General features: G+C 43.6%; 1 protein-coding gene across 1 annotated transcript; it reads left to right on the forward strand.

Moving 5' to 3' along the window:
- The first annotated feature begins 1,024 nt into the window (after positions 1 to 1,024).
- Positions 1,025 to 26,331, forward strand: tbc1d2 (TBC1 domain family, member 2). The gene is given in 17 exon segments (XM_051954064.1): positions 1,025 to 1,270; positions 1,363 to 1,468; positions 6,329 to 6,446; positions 6,532 to 6,656; positions 7,480 to 7,715; positions 7,804 to 8,073; positions 8,733 to 8,861; positions 12,017 to 12,127; positions 12,226 to 12,398; positions 13,433 to 13,544; positions 17,809 to 18,009; positions 18,530 to 18,717; positions 19,938 to 20,058; positions 20,130 to 20,315; positions 20,754 to 20,875; positions 26,134 to 26,237; positions 26,240 to 26,331. Coding segments are annotated over 16 exon segments (2,376 nt in total). The 5' UTR covers positions 1,025 to 1,270; positions 1,363 to 1,380.

The raw sequence follows: 26,331 nt of genomic DNA on the forward strand, positions 1-26,331 counted from the left end.
TCTCAGAGTCTCAGGACGAAGACCAAGAGAGCTGCGAGTCAAGCAGTCTGTCCAAGTCACAGAACCACCAGAGTCCATCGTCTGAGGACCACCGGAGTCCATCGTCTGAGGACCACCGGAGTCCATCGTCTGAGGACCACCGGAGTCCATCGTCTGAGGACCACCGGAGTCCATCGTCTGAGGACCACCAGAGTCCATCATCAGAGAACCACCAGAGTCCATCGTCTGAGGACCACCAGAGTCCATCGTCTGAGGACCACCAGAGTCCATCGTCTGAGGACCACCAGAGTCCATCGTCTGAGGACCACCAGAGTCCATCAGATAGTCAACATTCTGAAGAGAAACCAGACCAGCCAGATCTCACCAAACAAACCAACCACAAGGATTCCCAGAAAGCAGAAAACTTTCCTGAAACAAAGAAACTAAACACACCAGATTCAACTTCTTCAGAAGATAAGCCAAATCCAGATCAACCAGAACCAGAAAGTGTTTCTCCAACTAAACTAGATCAAAATAAACTAGATCCTGTTCCTGCAGGGCAACAAAATTGAGAGGTTCTCTAAAATTACTACAATCAGATCATCTTTGTGGACACCAGAAGAACCCAGGAATTCCTCTTGGACCAAACACAAACAACAACCAGGTCAGTCCCAGGATCCACCAGACCAGAGGACCTTTGTCTTCCAGACCCAGAGCCTGAAGAGACCCTCGTCCTCCTCCTCCATCGAAGGATCAACTGCTCTCAGTTCAACACTTGATAAACAAATCCAGAAGGAGCTCAAGTTCCATGTCTCCAAGTCCAAAGACCTGCAGAACCTCCAGGATGCACCTACAGAGAACCTGACTTCAGCTGCACATGAGAGGGATCAGGACCACCAGGACTCTCCTCACCTGAACACCCAGCAGGCTCCTCCTTCTGCAGACCTGCAGACCCACCTGTGTCCTCCCACCGTATCTCCGGCCCCGCTGACTCCGCCCCTCACCATGGAGGCATTCTGTGACCCAGGTGCACCCTGACCTGGCAGTTCCTTCTTCAGGTGAGCCCAGACTGTGTGGGTATCTGCAGAAGCAGGGGGGACCACTGAGGGCCTGGAAGCAGCGCTGGTTCACCTACGAGGAGAAGAAGAACCAGCTGTTCTACTACCGCACGCCGCAGGATGTGACCCCGCTTGGCCGAGTGGAGCTCAGCGGTGCCACCTTCACCTACCCACTGAAGGCCGAGAAGGGCACCTTCCACATCAAGACCCCTGAACGCACCTTCGTCCTCAAGGTAGGGCTGCCACAGATCTGCTGGAGTTTCCTGTTCAGACTTTGGTTCTGAATCAACTTTAACATCCTCCTTCATCTGCCCCGGTTCTCCAGGCCGTGACCCAGGAGCTGATGCTCTACTGGCTTCAGCAGCTGCAGGTGAAGCGCTGGCAGCACCGACGGACCAGCTCAGACACAACAAACAACAACAACGCTACAGGTGAGAAACCAGCGTCCACCGGCAGCTGCAGCTACAGAACCAGTTAGTGACACAGCTGGAAGAGTTTATCCTGTTTATATGAATTTAGCTTTATATATTCTGTTGTTTGTGTTGTTTGAGTCTCAGGAGGATGTAAACAGAATAAAACTTTATTTAAAACCAAAGATGTAGGATGCACAGTCAGAAAATACCAAAGCTTTATTTCTCCTCATAAAAACCATTTAAGACAAATTATTTTATCACAAGATGATGGTTTAACTGGTCTGTTGATGGTTTAACTGGTCTGTTGATGGTTTAACTGGTCTGATGATGGTTTAACTGGTCTGATGATGGTTTAACTGGTCTGTTGATGGTTTAACCGGTCAGATGATGGTTTAACCGGTCTGTTGATGGTTTAACCGGTCAGATGATGGTTTAACTGGTCTGATGATGGTTTAACCGGTCTGTTGATGGTTTAACTGGTCTGATGATGGTTTAACTGGTCTGTTGATGGTTTAACTGGTCTGTTGATGGTTTAACTGGTCTGTTGATGGTTTAACCGGTCAGATGATGGTTTAACCGGTCTGTTGATGGTTTCACTGGTCTGATGATGGTTTAACTGGTCTGATGATGGTTTAACCGGTCTGTTGATGGTTTAACCGGTCAGATGATGGTTTAACTGGTCTGTTGATGGTTTAACTGGTCTGTTGATGGTTTAACTGGTCTGATGATGGTTTAACTGGTCTGTTGATGGTTTAACTGGTCTGATGATGGTTTAACTGGTCTGATGATGGTTTAACTGGTCTGATGATGGTTTAACTGGTCTGTTGATGGTTTAACTGGTCTGATGATGGTTTAACCGGTCTGTTGATGGTTTAACCGGTCAGATGATGGTGTAACCGGTCAGATGATGGTTTAACCGGTCTGTTGATGGTTTAACTGGTCTGTTGATGGTTTAACTGGTCTGTTGATGGTTTAACTGGTCTGATGATGGTTTAACTGGTCTGATGATGGTTTAACTGGTCTGTTGATGGTTTAACTGGTCTGATGATGGTTTAACTGGTCTGTTGATGGTTTAACTGGTCTGATGATGGTTTAACTGGTCTGTTGATGGTTTAACCGGTCAGATGATGGTTTAACCGGTCTGTTGATGGTTTAACCGGTCTGATGATGGTTTAACTGGTCTGATGATGGTTTAACTGGTCTGTTGATGGTTTAACTGGTCAGATGATGGTTTAACTGGTCTGTTGATGGTTTAACTGGTCAGATGATGGTTTAACTGGTCTGATGATGGTTTAACTGGTCTGTTGATGGTTTAACTGGTCAGATGATGGTTTAACTGGTCTGTTGATGGTTTAACTGGTCAGTTGAGGGTTTACAAGGTTAGCTGGTGAGTTCACTTCATACTATCAGTTTTCTGTCTGCTAGTTTCAGTGTGGAACTGTGAAGTCTGGCAGATTTATCTAATTGCGTCTCCTTGCCTTTTCTCTTGTTTTTAATTTTGGTTGCTAATGTTTTGGATGTGGGTGCGTCCTGTGGTTTGCCCGACACCCCCCAGGGAAGTTGGGAAATCCTTCCTCCAGTTAAGAGCGGCTCAGACTGACTCACTGTTCTCTGAAACACAGAGTCATGCGAATGAGTCGAATGAGGGAATCTCTGACAACACACGCTCATTTGGGTTTAACAAAATGTTTCATGTTTTATTTTTGCTAGAGAAACAGCATCTTCTGCTTGGATTAGCAGCATTCTAACAGTCATGCTTTGTCTTATTTCAGAAAGTCTTCAGCCAGAAACCGCCCTTGGTTTTGTATTTGGGTTGGGGTGGTGTTTCTACAGGACTGAGCTGCTACACCCTCATCAGTCTGATTAGTACCTGAGTGTTGTGAGCTCATTAAATCCCAGCTTTGCATAAGCTAACAATAATGACCCACAAGCACCGAACAAAGCAGAATAACTAATTCACTGAGAGCTTGTTGGCCAAAAATGGAATGTTTTTGCTCATTATGAATATAGAATACCCACATTTGGTCTACATACTTTATCACTTATTCCACTTCTCTAAAACATCTAATTGGATTAGGAGGATTTATACCTAAAAGTATGTGGACAACTAAGCATTACGTGTATAGAGAACACGGTGATGAGTGTCTGCATACTTTTGGAGACATATTTTTACCAGTAGACATCTTAACACATACTGAAATGTGCTAATTTCTCTGTGACAAATACACTATTTGGCCAAACGTATGTGGACAGCTCTGTGTTGTAGCTCAGCTGAAAGATGTCCACATACTTCTGGCCATATGCTGCTTATGCAAACAGTTCAACATGTACAGGAATGTGCTGAATTCTCCGAAACAAATACATTATGCGGTCATCAGTATGTGGACAGTGAAATTTTTCAGCTTATGTGATTGATGTGTATTGGTCCCAAAGGTTGTCCAAATACTTTTGGCCATATACTCTATATTCATGCATTTTATTGTGAGGACTTATGGATTTACAGGCGATAGTGTTTGTCCCTAAATCTGTATAACATTGCTGAACCAACACTTGTTTGTGTTAATTGGCAAGAGCTGTATCAAAGATTAAAATATATTGACAAGGTGAGAATGTAACCATTTTGTCTTTTAAATGAAATGTAATTTTTAAAAAATTATTTAGCCTTTATTTAACCCGGTCGGCCCCATTCAGATACAATGTCCTCTCTTTCAAGGCAAGCCTGGCAAAGAACATTAAAACTGCACCAATTAAAACAGACAGCACCAACTCCCACAACAAAGTATATAAAATACGTGTTGGATAGAAGCAGCAGGATTAAGAATTTATATTACAACAACAACACGTGTGATGCATAGCTGCTAGCTTTCATGCGGTTTTTAAAAGGCCCAGGGGTGATGAGCTCCTTTAGATTCAGTTTGTCTGAGTTCTCAGAGTGGAAAACGAAAGAACCCCTTACTAACCCAATGTCAAGAGCAGTTTTACCTAAAATCTACGACGTAGAAAGACATCGGACAGTAAGAGTTTAGACGTCACAGACAAGGAGTAGACCTGGCTGCCATCTTGGATTTTGGCCGGAGGAAGCAACGTTTCAGTCCAATGGGCACGTTTGTCAAATTATGATAGAATTGCAAATTTATTCTAACAATATCCTAAATTTGAAAGGGAATCACACATTTCTGAATTGTGCTTTACATTCAGCCTGTAAATCTGCAGTCTGTTTTTGCAATTTCATGGATTTTTTGCATGCTTCCAAAATGCAGAACTTTTTTTAATAAAGGAGAAGTAAGTAAAATTGCAATTTAATTAAATTTTTTTGCTGAGCTTTACTTATCTGCACTGATCACAGGGCTGTTTGGGAGTGGAGGGGGAAGCAGAGGAGCAGACTTTGTACTGCCCTGTACTGTGTTTAATGAGGCAAGGCAGGATGTGATGCGTTTAAGGCGCTCTTTGATGTCACTCTGTGGAGCTCACAATCACTTCCTGTTGTTGGACTGACTTCAGGGAACAGTACCCACACCTCCACCCACGACCACTCTAGTTTAATCTACTGCAAGTACTTTTCAGTGTCTTAGCCTGTTTCAGGTTTTGTCAGTGTCACATCCACGTTTCATGCAGGTATAAATTAATGAGTGTGGAAGCAGAAGTTGTTGTGAGCTGTATGTGATGCTGGAGGTGGGAGGTCTGTTTCATCATGATCTGATTCTGACAGCAGATAAGCTGCAGGCGGCCAAACAAGAGGAAACACTGAAGAGAAATCAGCCAACAGACACTCCTTGGAGGAGTCAGTTCAGATTTGTTTTTTTGTTGATGTTGTTTTTCAGGACAGGTTTCCTGTCAGTAAGAATTCTGATGATAGAAAGTAAGACTATAAAAAGTGTGAATAAACGAAGGCAGGCGTTAAACTGTGCATGCTGCTGTGTGGGACGTAATCGGCTGTTTGTCAGACTCACTCTTGTTCTGCCGTCGAAGCAGCTCACCTGGTTCTCAGGTATTCTGCTCCTGTCTCGACTTGTGCAGCAGCGTCAGTCGTCGTAGTGTTACGACAGGAGTTCTGACGGTGTGTAGAGCTGTTAGCGCCTCCTACAGGCTGCAGAGGGGATGGCTGTTGGACCTACTGGCTGGTTTAGGGCTTCAGAGGGATTCTTCTGAGTTGTTGCTCTGGCCATAGTCCTCTGAATTCCAGCAGGATTATCCGTCACATGGAGCCTGGAAAGCGAACAGGTGATGCAGCTAACTGGTGCTGCTGGATTCCAGCTCAGTGATTTGTAGGAGAACTTTAAGCTGGACTGGAGTCCGTTACTATGCCAGTTTTTGAGGCTTAGTTTTAAATAAAGAATAAATAGTAATCCCAGTCCTAATTTACAATAACAAATAATAATTTTAATGATACGTGAAGTGGGTAAGATATTTAAAATACATACTAGAGATACAAATAAAGCGAGATAAAAATGTAAAATGACACAAATATTATATACTACAGTACTGCACAATATTACACATTACTTCACAGTACTACAAAATACTACAGAGTATTCCTCAGTACTGCACAGTAATACACCAGTAATACACAGTACTATGCAGTATTCTTCAGTATGTAGAACAGCCGTACTAACAGTACAGACAGAGTAACTACTGTCCTGCACCAATCATACAAATATTACAGATATCTGACTGTTCCTTAAAACAGTCTCACACACTGTTTGTATAAATGCTGTTCACAGATTTCAGAATACAGCAGTAGTATACTGTGTAGTAGTATTCTAGTAGTGTTTAGTGTCGTACAGCCTGTTTAATGGTTCTGAAACAGTAGTAGATGTGACATGTGTTGTGAGAAGGTTTCTGGACTCTCCTGTGGACTGATTGTGGTTTTGTGTGCAGATGACTTCCTGCCTGTGCTGAAGAGTCCGTTGGGTCTGGTAGGGGAGGAGGCGGCACACCTGCCGACACGGACGCCGCTATCCAACGTGTCCATCAAACATCCGCTCATCGAGATCCAGTGAGTGTTTCCACCTAAAACCAGGAGTCTGATCTGCTTCTTGTTGTTCAACTGTCCGTTTCTCACGCTTGTTGTTTGTGAGCAGAAACTCAGTCCACAGTCTGAGAAAGAGGACATCTCAGGAGTGGAGCCAGAGTGTGTTCCATGTAGAAGCTCCACCGTGGATTCCCCCAAACACTGCAGACAGCAGCAGCACGGCCAGTACACAAGGTACTACACGGTGCTACACGGTGCTACAAGGTACTACACAGTGCAATGCAGTACTACACGGTACTACACGATACTATACGGTACTACACGGTACTACACGGTACTACACAGTACAATGCAGTACTACACGGTACTACACGGTACTACACAGTACAATGCAGTACTACACGGTACTACACGATACTATACGGTACTACACAGTACAATGCAGTACTACACGGTGCTACAAGGTACTACACTGTAAGAACTAGGACCTGGTCCTGACGTGTTTGTGACTCTCTGTAAGGACTAGGACCTGGTCCTGACGTGTTTGTGACTCTCTGTAAGAACTAGGATCTGGTCCTGACGTGTTTGTGACTCTCTGTAAGGACTAGGATCTGGTCCTGACGTGTTTGTGACTCTCTGTAAGGACTAGGATCTGGTCCTGACGTGTTTGTGACTCTCTGTAAGGACTAGGACCTGTTCCTGACGTGTTTGTGACTCTCTGTAAGGACTAGGACCTGGTCCTGACGTGTTTGTGACTCTCTGTAAGGACTAGGACCTGGTCCTGACGTGTTTGTGACTCTCTGTAAGGACTAGGATCTGGTCCTGACGTGTTTGTGACTCTCTGTAAGGACTAGGATCTGGTCCTGACGTGTTTGTGACTCTCTGTAAGGACTAGGACCTGGTCCTCTCAGTCTGGGACTCCGAGTGTGGACCTTAACTGGACTAGACTTGTCTGTCTTAACTAGTCTTTGTTCTGTCTGTTTTGTGCTGCTCAGTCGTGTATTTTGTGACTTGTGTTTCATATTTTAATCTCTTAACGTCATGTCCTCCCCTCCAGCTGCCAGTATTCCCACCGAGCCTCTGGCCCCGCCCCCTGCCCTCCCATTGGCTGATCCAGCAAATCAGGTGGGTCCAGTGGAAGGCAGGGAGTCTCCGTCGCTCCTGGACGGTCCCAGCAGGAGGACAAAGGCTCGCAGCACGTCCACCATGGCCGCCCTCCGCAGAGACACGTCGTCCTCTGAGCGTCTGCAGCAGGACAAACAGATGCTGATGGAGGAGGTCAAAGCTCAGAAGGTGATGGACCACTGATCAGACACAGAATCACAGTCCTAAGAGAAGAAGAAGAGCTTAGAGCAGTCACGGTGTCCTGTGTCCTGTCTAGGAGCTGGTGTGGATCCTCCACAAAGCCCTGGAGGCGGCTCAGCTGGAGAAGCGAACCTGCGCAGAGTTTTTGGCCGAGGAGGGCGAGCAGGAGCGCCTGGAGCTGCTGCGCCACCGCGAGCGGCAGGCGGCCGACCTGCGAGGTCGTCTGGATGAGGCCAACATGGAGGCAGAGGCGGCCAGGAGGAGCCTGGCTCAGAGAGACCTACAACTGGCTGAGCTGCAGGACAATGTCCGGATGCTGACGGAGAAGAACAACGCCAAGAAGGAGGTGAGGATGAAGTTTACTGCTTTTACTGCTTCACACAGCTTCACGTTCCTTCTCAGGTCTCGTTCTTATGTCAGATTTTTACATGTGTGACCTCCTGAAGCTAAATGTGATGGTGGATCCTGAGGACGCTCCCAAGTCATTTCAGTATAAAGACTGGTTGTCTGAAATGAGTAGAAATTTGTCCAAAATGACTCAAAAAAGACAGAAAATTTTTACAAAATCCCAAAAGTTGTGTCCATAGAGCTCATATTATGTCCAAAATATGTTCAAGAATACACTAATTTGTCCTAGATGAATGAAAATGTGTCTATAATTACTCAACATTTGAAAAAAACCTTACAAATCACTTTTCAAAAATGGCCTGAAATAATTGATTGATCCTAAATGACTCATCATTTGTCCTTAATGACTTAAAGCTGTCCTAAATACCTCATGACCTCTTTAAATTGAGACTAGATGTGTCCAGAATAACTTGAGAAGTGCTCAGACTGACTCTGGGTCGCTGCGTCTCCTCGTTGCTGCCTGTGAGCTTCAGGAGGTTCAGGGTTCACATGACCGGATGCTACAGACAATAAAAGCATGTGTGAAGTAGTAAAGACGCAGCTTGTTGGACTGACGCTGCAGGCCGGTGGCAGCTGGACTCACTGCATCTGTTTCAGGTCATCATAAAGCTGTCAGACCAGGTGACCGCCTGTCTGTCCGAGCCGCGACGCTCTGCTTCACCATCTGGCACCAGTCTGGACTCTCAGACCTTCAGACAGCTTCAGCAGGAGATGGACAACCTCAAGGTGAAGTGTTATTATAAGTGTAGTGATAGTCCCTGCAGAGGAAGAGCTGCTGCTTTTTTGACACCTGCAGTCGCTGCATCAGTGACAGAAGAATGCAGGATGAGATGAATGAGATCAGGAGTGATGGATGCAGACGGATCAGTCATTTCCTCAACGACACAACTTTGACCGAAACAATCAAAAACATCGTCAAAGTGACTGGAAATGTGTCAGAAATGTCCTAAACCTTTTAGTGGAGCAGATAACTAAAAAATCCTTCAAATGGTGACACAAGCATGAAATTTTGCACAGATACCCTCCTGGATATACTCTTTCAGATTAGGGTCCTGGCCACGTGAAAATTCAAGATGGCGACTTTTTTTCAAGATGGCCACCATCAGTATCTGGCAATATCACACCGAGACCATATATCTGTTGAAATAAACATGCTTTTTCCATTTAAATGAACTTTAAATCATGGGATTGTGATCATGAACTGTTTCCCCACAATCTACCATATCATTCAAGATTTAAACAAAGAAGACCTCCAAGTCCAACCTAAACTATCGGAGCTAGGAGAGCCCAGCTCTGCCTGCTCCGTATCCAGCCACAGACCAGCAGTGGCACTGGGCACAGCCCAGTTATCATGGGGCCACCAAACCAGGCGAACCTGGCTCCAGCCCCAGAGAAAATAAAGAAGAGAAGAAAATGTTGTTCTATTATGCGCAATCAGCGAAGATATCCAACAACAACAAAAAAGTTATTGCATTGAACTGCATTGAAAAGAAAGCAACAGGATTTGACTGTGATGCTTTTGCTCCCATGTGCTGAGGCATAACTTGCATGCACAAAGATGCGACTGTCAGCCTCCTCATGAGTGCACTTGTCCCGTCCTTCCAAATCAGCTTCATGAGTGCTGAGGACAGCAGACCTCTTGATAACAATGACCATGTTTTCTGCAGACATTTGGGCAACCCTGTCTGCCAAGAACTCGAACAACTCAGTCTTGTTGTCCTCGTGTCTGAGGAAGTTGCGCCAGTTGGATGGGATAGTGTTCTTGTCTGTCACCTTGCGTCTGACCACGCTGTGCTCTGGTCTCAGCTTTGAGACTTGATTTGTTGTACACATCAAACACTAGATGCGTAGACGTATGTCTTCTACTACATGAATGAATCACTGGCAGGAAATCCAGGAGTGCATAGCCTTTCCTTTCTTTGGTGGCAAGGCATGGACCAAAGCAGACCCATCCACTATCAGCACATCTGTCTCTGGTGCATTGTCTGCTGATGCAACATGACTCTCTAGGATGGAGGCCAGCTGAGACTTCTGACATGCATACAGCCTTCCACCATCACTCAGTGCTGCTGGGAACTCTATATCTACCCACTGAGCTATGCCACCCTATGCATATATCACTCACTCACACCTGGAATCGAACCCCAACTGTCTGGTCATATCTTGAATTTTTGGCGTGGCCAGGACCCTTTTCTAAAAGAGAAGACATTAAAGCATATTTGTGGAGAATTTCATGCTTGTGTCACCATTTGAAGGATTCTTATGAAATATGCAATTAACCGCTGCACTATTTCCAGAACCATTGAAAACAAGAACTCAGAATGCCTCATAAGTCGTCCAAAATGTTCATGAGAGGAAAATCAAACATACTGGGTCTTAAATAAATACTGGATGACTCTAAAACAGCGAACAGAGGAGCAAGATGTTGGAAGTTACATTCTTTCTACAGACACATGTACTACCGTTCAAAAGTTTAAGGTCACCCAGACAGTTTCATGTTTTCCATGAAAACAAACACTTTTGTTCATGTGCTAACATAACTGCATAAGGGTTTTCTGATCATCAATTTCCAGCTAGAAAAGTCATTTACAATATTAACAACGTCTAGACTGAATTTATGTCATCTTCATTAAAAAAAAAAGCTTTTCTTTAAAAAATAAGAACGTTTCTAAATGACTCTGAACTTTTGCCCAACAGTGGAAAAAAATATAATGAAAGTACAGTAAAATTATAGAAAAAATACAGAGAAATACAGAAAAAATATAGAAAAATGCAATAAAGATATACTTACAGTACAGTAAAAAATACAGTAAAAATGTAGTCAATACAGCAAAAATAGTGAAAATATAGTAAAAATACAAAATACAGTAAAAATATAGTAAAAATACAATAAAATGTAATAAAAATATAGTCAAAAAATATGGGCAAAAAGTAGTAAAAATATAAGACAAAATGCCGAAAAAAATTTGTAAAAAATATAATAAAACTAGAGAAAAACAAAAAATATAGCAAATACAATAAAACACATTGTAAAAATTTAGTAAAATATATAAAAATACAGTAAAAATATAATAAAAATATAGTGAAATCAGGTAAAAATACACTAAAAATATACACTGCTGTTCAAACATTTGGAGTCAAGGCAATTTCATGTTTCCCATGAAAACTCCCACTTTTATCCATGTGCTAACATAACTGAACAAGGGTTTTCTAATCATCAATGAGCCTTTCAGCACCATTAGCTAACACAATGTAGCATTAGAACACAGGAGTGATGGTTGCTGGAAATGTTCCTCTGTACCCCTATGGAGATATTCCATTAAAAATCAGCTGTTTGCAGCTACAATAGTCATTTACCACATTAACTATGTCTGCACTCGATTTATCATTCATTTGATGTGATCTTCATTGAGAAAACTGATTTTCTTTGATAAATAAGGACATTTCAAAGTGACCCCAAACGTCTGAACGGTGGTGTTAAATGATTGGATTTTGATGAAGTATCACAAGTTCAGGCTCAGATGGAACCCTGTGTCACAGATGGTACGTTCAAGGACCATGGGAAAGTTAAAATCTGATCATTCTTTCTCTGTATACAGTTTGTTTTTGAAAGATAATTCTTTTAGTAGCAGGCTTTGGGGTTCAGCACATTAATGAGAAGCTATCTGTCCACAGCTGTATTTGTTAGCGGTGATCGTTTTTCTGTGTTGGTTTGTCAGATTTGACTGTTTTCAGGGTTCACATTCACTGATCATCCTTTGAACATGGAGTTGTCTCAGTAGCTCGGTGACTGAGCCGCTCGGCAAGCTTCAGTTCAACATGTTTATTCTTTGAAAACATTCAGAGCGTTAGATGAACATTAAATCTCTGACTGTGTTCAGGACGACATCGAGGCCTACAAGACTCAGAACAAGTTTCTGAACTCGGAGATCCACCAGCTGACAAAGCTGTGGAGGAAAAGCTCGGAGCAGGAAAAGAGTCTGCTGGTCAAGGTGAGTCCTCTCCCTCCTGCTCTCCGATTTGCTACATCTCTGTATTCTGCCCTCTGATTGGCTGAAATCTTTGTGCCCTGCGCTCTGATTGGCTGCAGTGTGCGTACCTGGAGGCCACAAATTGCCAGGCTGAAAGCCGATACCTGGGCGTCCTGCGGAAGCTGCAGGAGGCCAAATCTCTGGATCCGGCGCAGCAAGAGGCCGTTCAGAAGATGATCGAGGACGCTCTGAGAGGAGAGCTAAAGAGCGTCACCAAGCTCAGCACGGACAGGTAGGAACACCTGAGCAGCAGCAGAAACACAAGAACAGGAACATCTAGCTGCTGTCCTGCATGATTCACACTTTACTGTCGTAGGCCTTAGTGGGGAAGCAAACAAACCCGATAAATGACAAAAAGCTGCACAACATGACCTCAGATTTGTCCAAAATTACATGAAAATCTCACTTACAAAGCAGCTTGTCAGCAGACTGTTAGAAGATACATCCACCATGGTGAAACAGCTTTCTAAAGTTAGTGTGATGAGTAGGAGAGGCTATAAAAAGGGAAAAACATGGATACGGTTAAATATCTGTGGTATACGGAGACAAAACGACTACAAAGAGACACAAAACATAAAATACCCAAAACAAGACACAAAATAAGACATGCAAGGCACAGAACACCACAACAACACAAGGCTGAACGTTTTTGTAAAATAAATGAGCAAACAACAAGCCTTGGTATTTTATTTTTTACAGTGTATGTGATTGTAACTGCATCGTTCTGCACGGAGGACATTTCTGTGTTCTCTCTGTGTTTCCACAGAGGGGAAAGACTTTATTGTGCTATGGAAAAAAAAACGAGCCCACAGTGAGGAAAATGAGACAAATACTGCTTGGAGTTTAGAGGGTTAAGCATGTGACTTGTTTTGTTGTAATAAAAGAGACTAGAAATCCTTGACAGCCATTGTGTTGTGCAAAATACAACAAAATTAGGAAGTGCTACTCCGGATTGGTGAATTAAGACACAGCATCAAAAACATCCATCCATCCATCATCTGTACACTGAATCCTCTGTAGGTCATGGGGGGTGGAGTCTATCCTAGCTGACAGAGGGTGAAGGCAGGAGACACCTGGACAGGTCATCAGAAAAAACAATCACACTGACATTTACACCTACAGACAATTTAGAACTGCATCAAAAACATGAAACCACCGAAAACATTGATTCAGTTCAAATGTAACAGAAGAACACAGTGAAAGCAGAACACCTCAGCCATGACATGGCAGCAGGTGGAGACAGTAAAACCTCCTCTGTGTCCTCAGGGATCACGACGAGTATGGCTTCAAGATCATCCCAGACTACGAGGTGGAAGACATGAAGCTGCTAGCGAAGATCCAGGCGCTGGAGATCCGCTCCCACAATCTGCTGCACCAGGTGAGAACCTCAGGGTGGAACCAGGTGACATGTCAGTCTGTCCTGTTAGAGATATTAAAAATGCTTTGTCTCACAGCAGCTGCTAGAACTAAATGTTGTCCTGAGTTGAAGGTCAAGGGTTTAGTTCAGGCAACTGGACTTTTTGTGATCTTGAAGACGTTTCGCCTCTCATTCGAGCGGCTTCTTCAGTTCTAAAAACTAGTTTGGAGAGTCCCAGGTACTTAACCACTAGAGGTGAAGGTGGGGCTAAGGCTGATGGTATCGACTGAAAGACTAAAGAAATCTTTTAACAACAGGTGTTGAATCCAATGAGGTACAGGGTGTGCAGAATTATTAGGCAAGTTGTATTTTTGAGGATTAATTTTATTATTGAACAACAACTATGTTCTCAATGAACACAAAAGACTCATAAATATCAAAGCTGAATATTTTTGGAACTTGGAGTGGGGCTTTTTTAGTTTTAGTATCTTAGGAGGATATCTGTGTGTGCAGGTGACTATTATTGTGCATAATTATTAGGCAAATTAACAAAAAACAAATATACCCATTTTACTTATTTATTTTCACCAGGGAAACCAATATAACAACTCAAAATTTACAAATATACATTTCTGGCATTCAAAAACAAAACAACAAGACGACATGGTCATCAATATCCCCCGCTACATGTGATGTCTATGAGTCTATATCCAAGATAGTGATCAAGGGCCATAACTCTGTTAAATATTATCGCACAGGTCTCATTTTCGAATTTGATCAAGGTGTCCATGGTGTGAAGCTACACACTGAATTTCGTAATCCTAGTTGTAATAGTTTTCGATAAAAGCTGTCCCCTTCATCTCGGACGGACGGAGGCCAAACCTATATCCCCCTTTTCCAGTTCGTGTATGGAGTTAGAACAGTCTCATAATCCACAAATGCACACAGAAGAATTCACAAATGTAAACTGCAATCCACAAATAAATTAAGAAAGTTCACAAATGTATTTCTGCATTCACAAACTGCTTTTGTGTGTGAATCTTTTTTGAGACTGCTCTGCCGTCAGCTCGATCCACAAATGCATTTTTTTCAACACGGAAGTTTCTGTAGCCAATCAGATGTCTCCCTCCTTTCAGCCAATCACAAAAACTCACCCCACGTGGGGGTGGGTGTACTGTTCAGCCAATCATATGAACGCGTCCGCACAGCGTTATACTTCACCGTGTCATTGGGCTGAAGAGTAAAGCTGCCCGTCGGAGAGACCATGGCGTCTGATGGGGACAATAGACCCTTTATTTGTTTACAAACATTGTGACGTTTTTTGTGGGCGGGGCTTATGCTGGAGGCAAAAGCAGAGCAAGAAGTCAAGCGGGACTGGGAGTATATAGTTTGCACTGGGAGTTTGCAGCGCAAACTCGAGCATTTTTAACCCGTTAAACTTCAGTGTACCGCCGGCGGTACACTTACTAATTTGCATAGGAATTTAAAGAATGTCCGAAGTCTGCAAACGCGATTATATAAACATTATACACCGATGGAAAGCTTAGATTCTCATGAATCCGCCGGTATAAACCACTTTCAGATGTGATTACCACAGCGGATAATATAAACACATTTGTCCGACAAACAACAAATATTCATCCATCCGTTCTCTATACACGGCTTCAACGTACACAGCGCGACTCACATTTGCGGGTTCATTATTACACACAGATGAAAATATTGGACGCGTCTGATTTGTGAATTCTTCTGTGTGCATTTGTGAATTATGAGACTGTTCTTACTCCATATTCGTGGAGGCGGGGGATAACAACAAATCAGTGACCAATATAGCCACCTTTCTTTGCGAGGACACTCAAAAGTCTGCCATCCATAGATTCTGTCAGTGTCTTGATCTGTTCACGATCAACATTGCGTGCAGCAGCAACCACAGCCTCCCAGACTCTGTTCACAGAGGCGTACTGTTTTCCCTCCCTGTAGATCTCACATTTGATGAGGGACCACAGGTTCTCTATGGGGTTCAGATCAGGTAAACAAGGAGGCCATGTCATTATTTTTTCTTCTTTTAGACCTTTTCTGGCCAGCCACGCAGTGGAGGACTTGGATGCGTGTGATGGAGCATTGTCCTGCATGAAAATCATGTTTTTCTTGAACGATGCTGACTTCTTCCTGTACCACTGCTTGAAGAAGGTGTCTTCCAGAAACTGGCAGTAGGACTGGGAGTTGACCTTGACTCCATCCTCAACCCGAAAAGGTCCCACAAGCTCATCTTCGATGATACCAGCCCATACCAGTACCCCACCTCCACCTTGCTGGCGTCTGAGTCGGAGTGGAGCTCTCTGCCCTTTACTGATCCAGCCATGGGCCCATCAAGACTCACTCTCATTTCATCAGTCCATAAAACCTTAGAAAAATCAGTCTTATGATATTTCTTGGCCCAGTCTTGACGTTTTATCTTGTGTGTCTTGTTCAGTGGTGGTCGTTTTTCAGCCTTCCTTACCTTGGCCGTGTCCCTGAGTATTGCACACCTTGTGCTTTTTGACACTCCAGTCATGTTGCAGCTCTGAAATATGGCAAAACTGGTGGCAAATGGCATCTTGGCAGTTTCACGCTTGATTTTCCTCAGTTCATGGGCAGTTATCTTGCGCCTTGTTTTTTCAACACGCTTCTTGCGACCCTGTTGACTATTTTGAGTGAAACACTTGATTGTTCGATGATCACGCCTCAAAAGGTTGGCAGTTTTAAGAGTGCTGCATCCCTCTGCAAGACATTTCACTATTTTTGATTTTTTGGAGTCTGTCAAATCGCTCTTCTGACCCATTTTCCCAAAGGAAAGGCAGTTGCCTAATAATTATGCACACCTGATATAGGGTGTTGATGTCATTAGACCACACCTCTTCTCATTACAGAGATGCACATCACCTGATATGCTTAATTGGTAGGAGGCTTTCAAGCCTATACCACTTGGAGTAGGACAACATGCATAAAGAGGATGATGTGGTCAAAATACTCATTTGCCTAATAATTCTGCACAACCTGTATTAATATGCTAATAGAGGGGGGCCTGGTGAGAGTCGTTGATTTAACGGCCCACTGAGTAGCCTCCTACCTATGACTCATCATCATGTGAGTCGTTAGGCTCACCTGGGGAAAGCTGTGAAGAGTGATTACCTCTTCTGGGAGAGTTCTTAAGGCAGCTTTGTATGTTGCTGAGAGATGGTGTCTGAGGCCTCCTCCTCTGCTCAGAGTGGGTTACTCAAGATGAACATAACTGGCCTCTTTCACTCCTCTCTTAAACCATCTGTCCTCTCTGTCTAGAATATGTACATCTGAGTCCTGGAAGGAGTGGCCTTTCTCCTGTAAATGTAAATGGACAGCTGAAGCTCTTCTGTGTTGGGCCATGTGTCTGTGTAGAGGCTGCTTGGTCTCACCAATGTAAAGATCTGGGCAGTCCTCACTGCACTAAACTGCATAAACTACATTGTTGAGTCTGTGTCTTGGTGTTTTGTCCTTTGGGTGAACCAGTCTTTGTCTAAGTGTATTTTCAGGTCTGAAATGAACCGGGATGTCATGTTTGGAAAAAATCCTCAGTTTTTCGGAGAGGCCTCCAACATAAGGGACAACAATGTTCTTTCTTTTCTTGTCTGGGTCTTCCCTGGTGGTAGTTGACTCCCTATCTTTCCTTCCCTTGGTGGACTTTAGGAAGGCCCAGTTAGGATAGCCACATCTCCGGCTGGATACAGGAGATTACCGACAGTCTGAGGAGCGTCTGCAGACACTGCTCAGGGCTGAGCGTCACTACAGACTTCTCAGCTCATCTTTGTTTGGTCTGAACCTTTGACGGTTGGTTTGCTGTAACTGAAGAACAGAATCAAGCTTCAGATTTGAAGACACTGAAAAATTTTCCAAAATTACATAAACCTGTTTACAAACTGTCTAAAATCACTCAAAAATTGTCCACAATGACTCTGAATTTGTCCAAAGATGGCAAAAGAAAATGTCTGAAAAAAATAATCCATATTATTCCAGAATGAAACAGAATTTGTCCAGATCTCTTGAAATTTTTCCCAATAATTCCGATTGAAATGTGCTGAGATTCAACAGGCTGAAATAAACTGAAGTTTCCTTTAATTAACCGATCATCCTTTCAGTTCTGATGGTTTTCTTTCCATGGGACTGTATCTGATCTGTCCCATCAGATCAGCTGGCAGATCAATAACATCGATCAGCTTCAGAGGAGGCAGAAGAAGATCCGCTCCTGTGCTGACAGTGTGTTTCCCTGCAGAACGCTGTGGAGCGCCCCCTGCTGAGCCGCTGGGCTCACTACCTGGCCGGGAGGTCAGAACACGACCTCTGTCCGTCACCCGAGCTCAAAGTTCTGCTGCGAGGAGGCGTTCCACGGGAGTACCGGCAGAGAGTGTGGCGCTGGATGGTCCGAGCCAGAACCAGGTCCATCAGAGAGCACCACCCACAGCGATACCAGCAGGTACAAGACCACCTGTCCACACCTGTCTGTACCTGTCCACACCGGTCTGTACCTGTCCACACCGGTCTGTACCTGTCCACACCGGTCTGTACCTGTCCACACCGGTCTGTACCTGTCCACACCTGTCCACACCTGTCTGTACCTGTCCACACCTGTCCACACCTGTCCACACCTGTCTGTACCTGTCCACACCTGTCAACACCTGTCCACACCTGTCCATAATTGTACACACCTGTCTGTACCTGTCCACACCTGTCCACACCTGTCCATAATTGTACACACCTGTCTGTACCTGTCCACACCTGTCCATAATTGTACACACCTGTCTGTACCTGTCCACACCTGTCCGTCCACACCTGTCCACACCTGTCCGTCCACACCTGTCCACACCTGTCCGTACCTGTCCACACCTGTCCATAATTGTACACACCTGTCTGTACCTGTCCACACCTGTCCTTACCTGTCTCCACTTGGCTCCTATCACATGCTCCTGTTAGTAATCCAGCTGCTGTGTTTCCAGCTGTGTGAGAAGAGCAGAACTTCTCCTCACCCGGCCTCCAGACAAATCCAGCTGGACCTCCACCGGACCCTGACAACCAATCAGCACTTCTCTTCACCGTCCAGCCCCGCCCTCCAACAGCTCCGCCGTGTCCTGTTGGCCTTCTCCTGGCAGAACCCTGCCATTGGCTACTGCCAGGGGCTCAACAGGTACAGGACACACACAACATACAGCAACACCTGAACGCACCACGACTACATTATTTGTGTTGACTCTTTAACCTTCATATTGAATTAGTCAGGGGGATTGGTGTTTTATTGAAAATGTGTTGTAATTACATTCTTATTTAATTCAGAAAATGTGCATTATTGATAATATTGAAAGGCCTTTGGCCTCAATATTTAAATTAGTATTGTACATTTTTACAATATGTAATACTGTCCAATCTAAACATGAATATGTAATTTAGTCCAGAAAATCTTCAGCATTAATTCCATTGAAGGGCCTTTAGCCTGGATATACAGCGCTCTGCAAGAGGATTTGCTCTCCTACAGAAAGCTTCTGTTTTTTTATCTTTGTCATTTCATATCATCAAACTAATTTTAATGTAAGTCAACGAAAACCCATAAAACACAAATTGCAGTTTTTATAGGATGATTTTATTGTTTAAAGGAATAATCCGTCCAGTCCATGTTTCTCTATGTGAAAAAGTAATTGCCCCCTTAGCTGCCAATCTGCCAGATAACTAAATTCAGTTCACAGTTGGGTTTAGTTTCATCTTCTACTCCCACGTATGATCACTGCCAGGCTTGTTGAACCTAGACATCCCTAAACAGAACCTGACTTCATTGTGAAGGAGCTAAAAGGTCTCAAACAGCAGCACATGATGCCGTTCAAGGGAGAGGCTCACAAAGTCTCAGTCATCTGGCGTCTCAATCAAAAATAGTCATGTACTTCACTGTTTTTTGTGCTTTTTGTCAAACAGTAAATTTGAAAATCTGTGGATACAACAATGATTTAATTTTACATTAAAGATATCATTTTGATTAAAGAGCTGCAAGTGGTGCATGAATCATTACAGAAACATACAAAAATATTTTTGTAATCAACAATACTGTTAATTTAGGGCAGCGGGGGCAAACACCTTCCACTGGGTGGTGGTCTGATAAACATGTTAAGCACAGTATATAAGTGATCATTTTGTACATTCTTAATTACGTAGGCTTAGTGATTAATTAAGAGATAAGTGAATATATTTACTAACATTGTAGGGCCTTAGTGTTAGTATTTAAATTGGAAGTTCTATTTTTATAACGAGTATTTATATTTCTAGGTACATATTTATATGTTTATTGCTGCAGATCGTGGCTCGATGCCTGTGTCGTTCTATCACACGTGGTCATGTGGTGTGTGATGGTGTGTCTCTCAGGTTGGCGGCCATCGCTCTGCTGGTCCTCCAGAGTGAGGAGGACGCCTTCTGGTGTCTGGTGACCGTGGTGGAAGCCATCATGCCTCAGGACTACTACACCAAGAACCTGGTGGCCTCTCAGGTTAGCACAAACACACATCAGCGTTGTTGGCGCTGCAGAAGGTGTGACTGACGAGGCTTGTCTGGGCTCAGGCGGATCAGCGGGTGCTGAAGGACTTCATGGCGGAGAAGCTTCCCCGACTGATGGCTCACTTTGAGGATCACAGCATCGACGTGTCGCTCATCACCTTCAACTGGTTTCTGGTGGTGTTTGTGGAGAGTCTGCCGAGCGACATCCTGCTGCCGCTGTGGGACGCTTTTCTGTACGAAGGCACCAAGGTACCAAACACCCGAACACACCACGACGGAAAAACAGACAACACCTGAATGCACCTTGACACCAGTACAAATAACACCTGAATGCACCACAGCAGCCATACAGACATCACCTAAACACGTGACGGTTGAAAAAAGACAACACCTGAATGCACCACAACAGAAATACATACAAGACCTGAATACGCCATGATGGAAAAACAGACAACACCTGAATGCACCGTGACACTAATATAAACAACACCTGAAACACACCACAACAGAAATACAGACCACGCCTAAACACACCGTTTAAAGATTACAGGAATCACATGAACGCACCATGATGGCAAAGTAGGCTCACACTGACCCGCTGTGTTTTCCATCCTAAAATAATCTACTCTGGTGTTGTAGTGTAATGTTTGGAGCACTTAAGTCTCAGTGGTGATCTTTGTGCTTCAGGTGATCTTCAGGTACGCTCTGGCTCTGTTCAAATACAAAGAGGACGACATCCTGAAGATCCACGACAGCGTTGAGATCTACCAGTACCTGCGCTTCTTCACAAAGACCATCTCCAACAGCAGGTACACACTCACCTGTCCAGACCATGAAGCGTTCCTTTAAGAAAAGCCCTCAGTGAAAGTGAAAAAAAAATACTCATGTTCAATATTTTTCAAGGTCCTAAGTGAGTTTAAAAAGAAAATCGGACTCGGCGCCAAAATCAAAGTGTTCTGTGTTGTTAATCATCCACATATCCCAGACTATGACCATGCAGAGTGTTTGTTAATGAGATCATGATGCTAATCTTGCTCCAGACTACGATAGCAAAAAATTCTCTCAGCATTGAGTATGGAAATGAATAACTCACTTTTTGTATTTTCTTCATGAAAAAAGTTCCATTTAAAGCAGGGGTGTCAAACTCAGTTCCTGGAGGGCCACTATCCTGCATGTTTTAGATGTTTCCCTCTTCCAACACACCTGATTCAAATAATCAGCTCATCATTAAGCTCAGCAGAAGCCTGATAACGAGCCTGATCATTTGAATCAGGTGTGTTGAAGAGGGAAACATCTAGAACATGCAGGATAGTGGCCCTCCAGGAACTGAGTTTGACACCACTGATTTAAAAGCTTAAAATCTTGAATATTTATCAATATTGTGAATATTTTGTAGGGATTTTCTGTAGTTATGATCAGGACAGATGTTAAATAAAATGAACATATATTATTTTTGTGACTTTTTTTTCTTTTTTTTAATTCTCTTTTTATTGAAAGAAGTTAAATTTTAACAACATCTCAAAAGTTAGACGGATATACACAAACTATATATATCCAGAGAGTAGATGTAAAAACCAACAACATTTACAGCAGTTCATTATTGCCTCGGCATACAGGATTTCAAAGTAAAGAATCGATGAATAAATCGATAAAACACAGAAACATTTCCTTCAATTAAAGGATTTAAGTCCATGTTCCTGCAGTCATCCCACCAAAACCAGGTCTCAAAGGCCTCACATATCTCACCCATCCAAAGGAATCCATCTTCAGGTTTAAAGGTCGTTCTTTCCATCCCATAAATGTCCGTGGTTATGTCTATCCAGTTATTTGTTGTCGGTTCTTCTTGTGTCAACCATGGCTTTGTTATTGCTTTTTTTCTCTGCAGCTAGTAATATCTAGCCTAGCCGCGCTAGACAACCCACGGCAACGAATTTAATTCTCTGCCAGGGTGGGTCTAGTTACCCTCCATAAGGCTCGAGGCTGGATTCTCCTAAAACTGGCCGGACCAATCACCATGAAGTGTAGAGTCAGAAGGCGGGCGTAACTAAGTGACGACAGAGGCGCGACGATTCTGACAGAAACAACCGGCGCACAATAAACAGTTATCTTTGGACTCGGCTTTGGCCACAGCCCTTAAAGATTTGAAGCTAAAATTCAACTTGAAAGATAAACAAAGGACAGCACTGAAGTGTTTCATTGAGAAGAAAGACGTATTTGGACTTATGCCGACGGGATATGGCAAATCCTTAATACACCAGTTGGCTCCGCTGGTTGGGAAGCTAATGGGACTTAGCCACAATCCGCCGGCGCTCTCGGAACTCCGTCAGCCTATTCGTTGCGCTGATTGGTTGTATACCTACCCAATTGCTGCAGAGTGATTTGATAGACAACCTTTTAGCCCGCCTCCCTCCCTGTCGAGCGGCCTTAGACCCTTGTGCCGTCAGAACATGGGTCAAGCGCGGCTAGGCTAAGTAATATACTGAGTAGATATCTATTTATGTTTTGACCTCTGGAGAAATATATCCCAAATACATGATTTTAAAATCAAAAGGTAAATTAGATAAGTATTGAGAATTGTTTCTATGGCTTTATGTGCTTCTTTCCAATAACGGTTCATTTTTGTGCAGAATATGTGGAAATGATGTGCAGTGTGGCAGTTCCTGTTTGTATAGTGTGCCTTATGGCTAGGAGTAATAAAAGAACAAAACAAGCCACATTTCTCCAGCAGAATTCTTCCCATAAGTGAGATTTTGTGCTCTTCCATTGCAGTTGGCAGATGTTTTGCCACTCTTCAGCCATTATTGTTAGACCTCCTCCTTTTTCCCATTTATCCTTCATGTATCTTGTTGAGTAGTTGTTAGAACTATGAAGACTTTTGTGCAGTTGTGATGTGATGTTTCTCTTTATTTCTGATTTGTATGCTTTTATAAACAGCTGGATGAAGGGTTTGCTGTCTTCTGTTACTCCTCCTGTTGATATTTTGGCTGTGATAGTTCCTCAGTTGAAGATAAATGTAGAAATCTTCCTTTTCTAGAGAGAACTTTTAGTGATGGAAAACTCATCATTTCATTTTTCTGTATGATGCCACTCAATGATGTTATACCTTTTTTGAACCCACAATTTAAATCTGGGATCTAATTTATTTGGTGGGAAGTTTGAGTCGTATGCACACCAACTCAGAGCTTTAATATCTTTCTCTGATTTATGTTCTTTTTCTTTCAAATTGTTCTGTATTTTCATAAATGTCCCAAGCACGTCTGTCAGACACTCATCAAAACTGTATAATGAACAAAATTAAATAGAGGAAATATTAAGGGCAGCCAGTTTAAACTTCGTAGGACCTATGTAGGGAGGATCCGATGCGAAGTCCAGCAGATAGACCTCAGACTTCTGTCAGGTCCTGTCCGGTCCTTCACAGGTTTCCTGGTTACAGACGCTGCTGCTCCCACGTCTTTAAAAATGTCTACAACCAAAACTCCACCACGTCCTAAGAAGAAAAAAAGTTTGCAATGTACAGACGTGAGTGGGAAGACTGGAACCTCTGGTAATGGTACAAACTGTGTTTTCTGTTGCTCATAGACTAGCTGTAAGGCAGCATCAGGAGACCAACATGTAAGAAACATGAGAACAGAGAGAACCAACCAGCAGGTCACAGTTTATCATCATCTAATCATCTCCTGAAGTCCCTTTGGTAAGAGACATCATGATGAGATCAGCTGGATTTCCTACAGTACATGGTTGTGAATCTACCAGAGGATGATTATAGTCAGACTAATGTGGCCGTAGACTCTACAGTATTTTAGTGACTCAATAAATTCCTAAGTTTTATTTAAATGCCTTTTAGTTTTTAACAAACAATTATTTAATAGCCTATATGTGATCAATAAATGGCCTTTGCCTATCTAAAGAAAAACTCACTCAGAACTCTGATGTGTTAACGGTACTAAATAAATACATGCATACACACATAAATGAGTTAATACATTAATTGTGTTAAGATTTAGCTGAAAAGAAATATCTGTAGAGAATTCCTTTGTCCAGTATTCTGCATTCAGTGTTTGTTTTTGCAGAATCCAGTATTACACACTGGTTGAACAGCGGCCGGATGTCTGGCGGCCGCAATGGCGGCCGCGGCGGCGGCCGCAAATGCCGATGGACAGCTTAGATCGTCATGAATCCGCCGGTATAAACCACTTTCAGATGTGATTACCACAGCGGGTTTCGCTCGTGGTGAGCGGCACGAAAAACATGACGACATCGTGTTGGTGCGCACGAAACCGAAACAAAAACTGACGTGACAGTTTCACGAATCCCCGTGAGACCGTGTTGTGGAGGAGGACCTTCACCGGGAAGCCTCGTTCCTTCATGTCTTCAGTAGCTCCACTAGATCTTTTGGTGGGGGACCATCTTCATCAGGAAGCCTCGTCCCTTCATGTCTTTCGTAGCTCCCCTGGATCTTCTGGTGGGGGACCATCTTCATCGGGAAGCCTCGTCCCTTCATGTCTTTCGTAGCTCCCCTGGATCTTCTGGTGGGGACCATCTTCATCGGGAAGCCTCGTCCCTTCATGTCTTTCGTGGCTCCCCTGGATCTTCTGGTGGGGGACCATCTTCATCGGGAAGCCTCGTCCCTTCATGTCTTTCGTAGCTCCCCTGGATCTTCTGGTGGGGACCATCTTCATCGGGAAGCCTCGTCCCTTCATGTCTTTCGTAGCTCCCCTGGATCTTCTGGTGGGGGACCATCTTCATCGGGAAGCCCTCGTCCCTTCATGTCTTTCGTAGCTCCCCTGGATCTTCTGGTGGGGACCATCTCATCGGGAAGCCTCGTCCCTTCATGTCTTTCGTAGTTTCGCTGATCGTGTGGTGAACCTCAGTGTGGCCGGTAGGGGTCTGGAATAGGATCCTCTTCACCATCAGCACTCGTTTTTACTTCATTGTACTCCTTTTGTTTGTTCAATATCGCTGCAGGATAATTATGATCAAAATAAATCCTCTGACTATTAAGCAGTATCTCCTTTTCCCAGGCTTTGCGCAGGACTTCTTCTGTGCTTTATAGTGGTGAAATCTAATCACGATTGATCTGGGTTTACCTGCCGCCATTGGTTTCAGGGCTAACGCTCTGTGTGCTCTTTCATTGAATGTCTAGTTTGTCTCTGAGGACTTTATCCACAAAAGTTATCATTGAGTTGTCTTCCTCACCCTCTGGAACGTTGTACATTCGGATGTTATCTCGCCTCGCTCTTCCCTCTTGGTCAATTAGCTTTTCTGCATGTCGGGCCTGGACTATTGGCGTGTCTCTGTACCTGTTCAGTTGTTGTCTATTTTCCGCGGCATCGATCCAACTTTCCGCTTCTTTGATTCTCCGGTTTGTCTTGTTAATTTCATCTTTAATATTCTCTAGCTGGCGGTTGTTTTCTTTTCGGAATTCTTGGACTTCTTGTCAGATTCTCCCCATGTGATCCTTGACCTTTTCGTTAGATTTCTGCTTTCTGCTAGCATAGCATTCCGTGGCTCATGAGTCTTTGTCTGTTTCATTTAGTTCAGCTTTACTTTTTTTTTTTTTCTTTTTTCTCTCGTTTCATTGTTGTCCTGTTATTCAAAAGATTTTATTACTTGGTGGGTTTAATTTGCAGGTTTACAGGACATTTTAAAGTTATGTCGACGGGGGAGACCTCTCTCTATGCTGCCATCTTCTGACGGAGGTGGAACCGGAACCCTACAGTTTTTTTTCAGTAGTTTTGTCCCAACAGTTTTAATTGTCAAGTGCTTTTTAAATTTTTTTATATTGATGCACTAGAATCAGTGTTTTTAAGCTTTACAGACTGAGTGACGGAGTGAATGTGGTCCTGAAGAGAAAAACGTACAGATTTGAGATGACTGATAATGATGTGTGTAACATTGCAGTTGTGTGTCTTGGCAGAGTCAATATGTTTCTGTTGTGTTTTGGACATTTTGTGACTTTTTTAAACTGATGCCTAGAGGTTAAAGTCGTATCAGGTTGTGCTTTCCTTCACTGTTTCTTTCATCCCGTCGTGTGCTGAAGAGGGTTTCATGCCGCTGTTTCCTGCAGGAGGCTGACGAGCATCGCCTTCAGCGACATGAACCCATTCCCGCGCCGCCTGCTCAGGAACCGCCGCATGCTTCACCTGGAGCGCTGCAGGGGAGCTACGAGAGCTGAGAGCAGCAGAGGGAGTTTGTCACAGAGAGCGCCGAACGCAAGACAAAAGAGCTAGACATCGCAGTGAGCGAAGATGACGACGAACTCTGA

Source organism: Acanthochromis polyacanthus, chromosome 10 (assembly GCF_021347895.1).
Source record: "Acanthochromis polyacanthus isolate Apoly-LR-REF ecotype Palm Island chromosome 10, KAUST_Apoly_ChrSc, whole genome shotgun sequence".
NCBI classification, from domain to species: domain Eukaryota; kingdom Metazoa; phylum Chordata; class Actinopteri; family Pomacentridae; genus Acanthochromis; species Acanthochromis polyacanthus.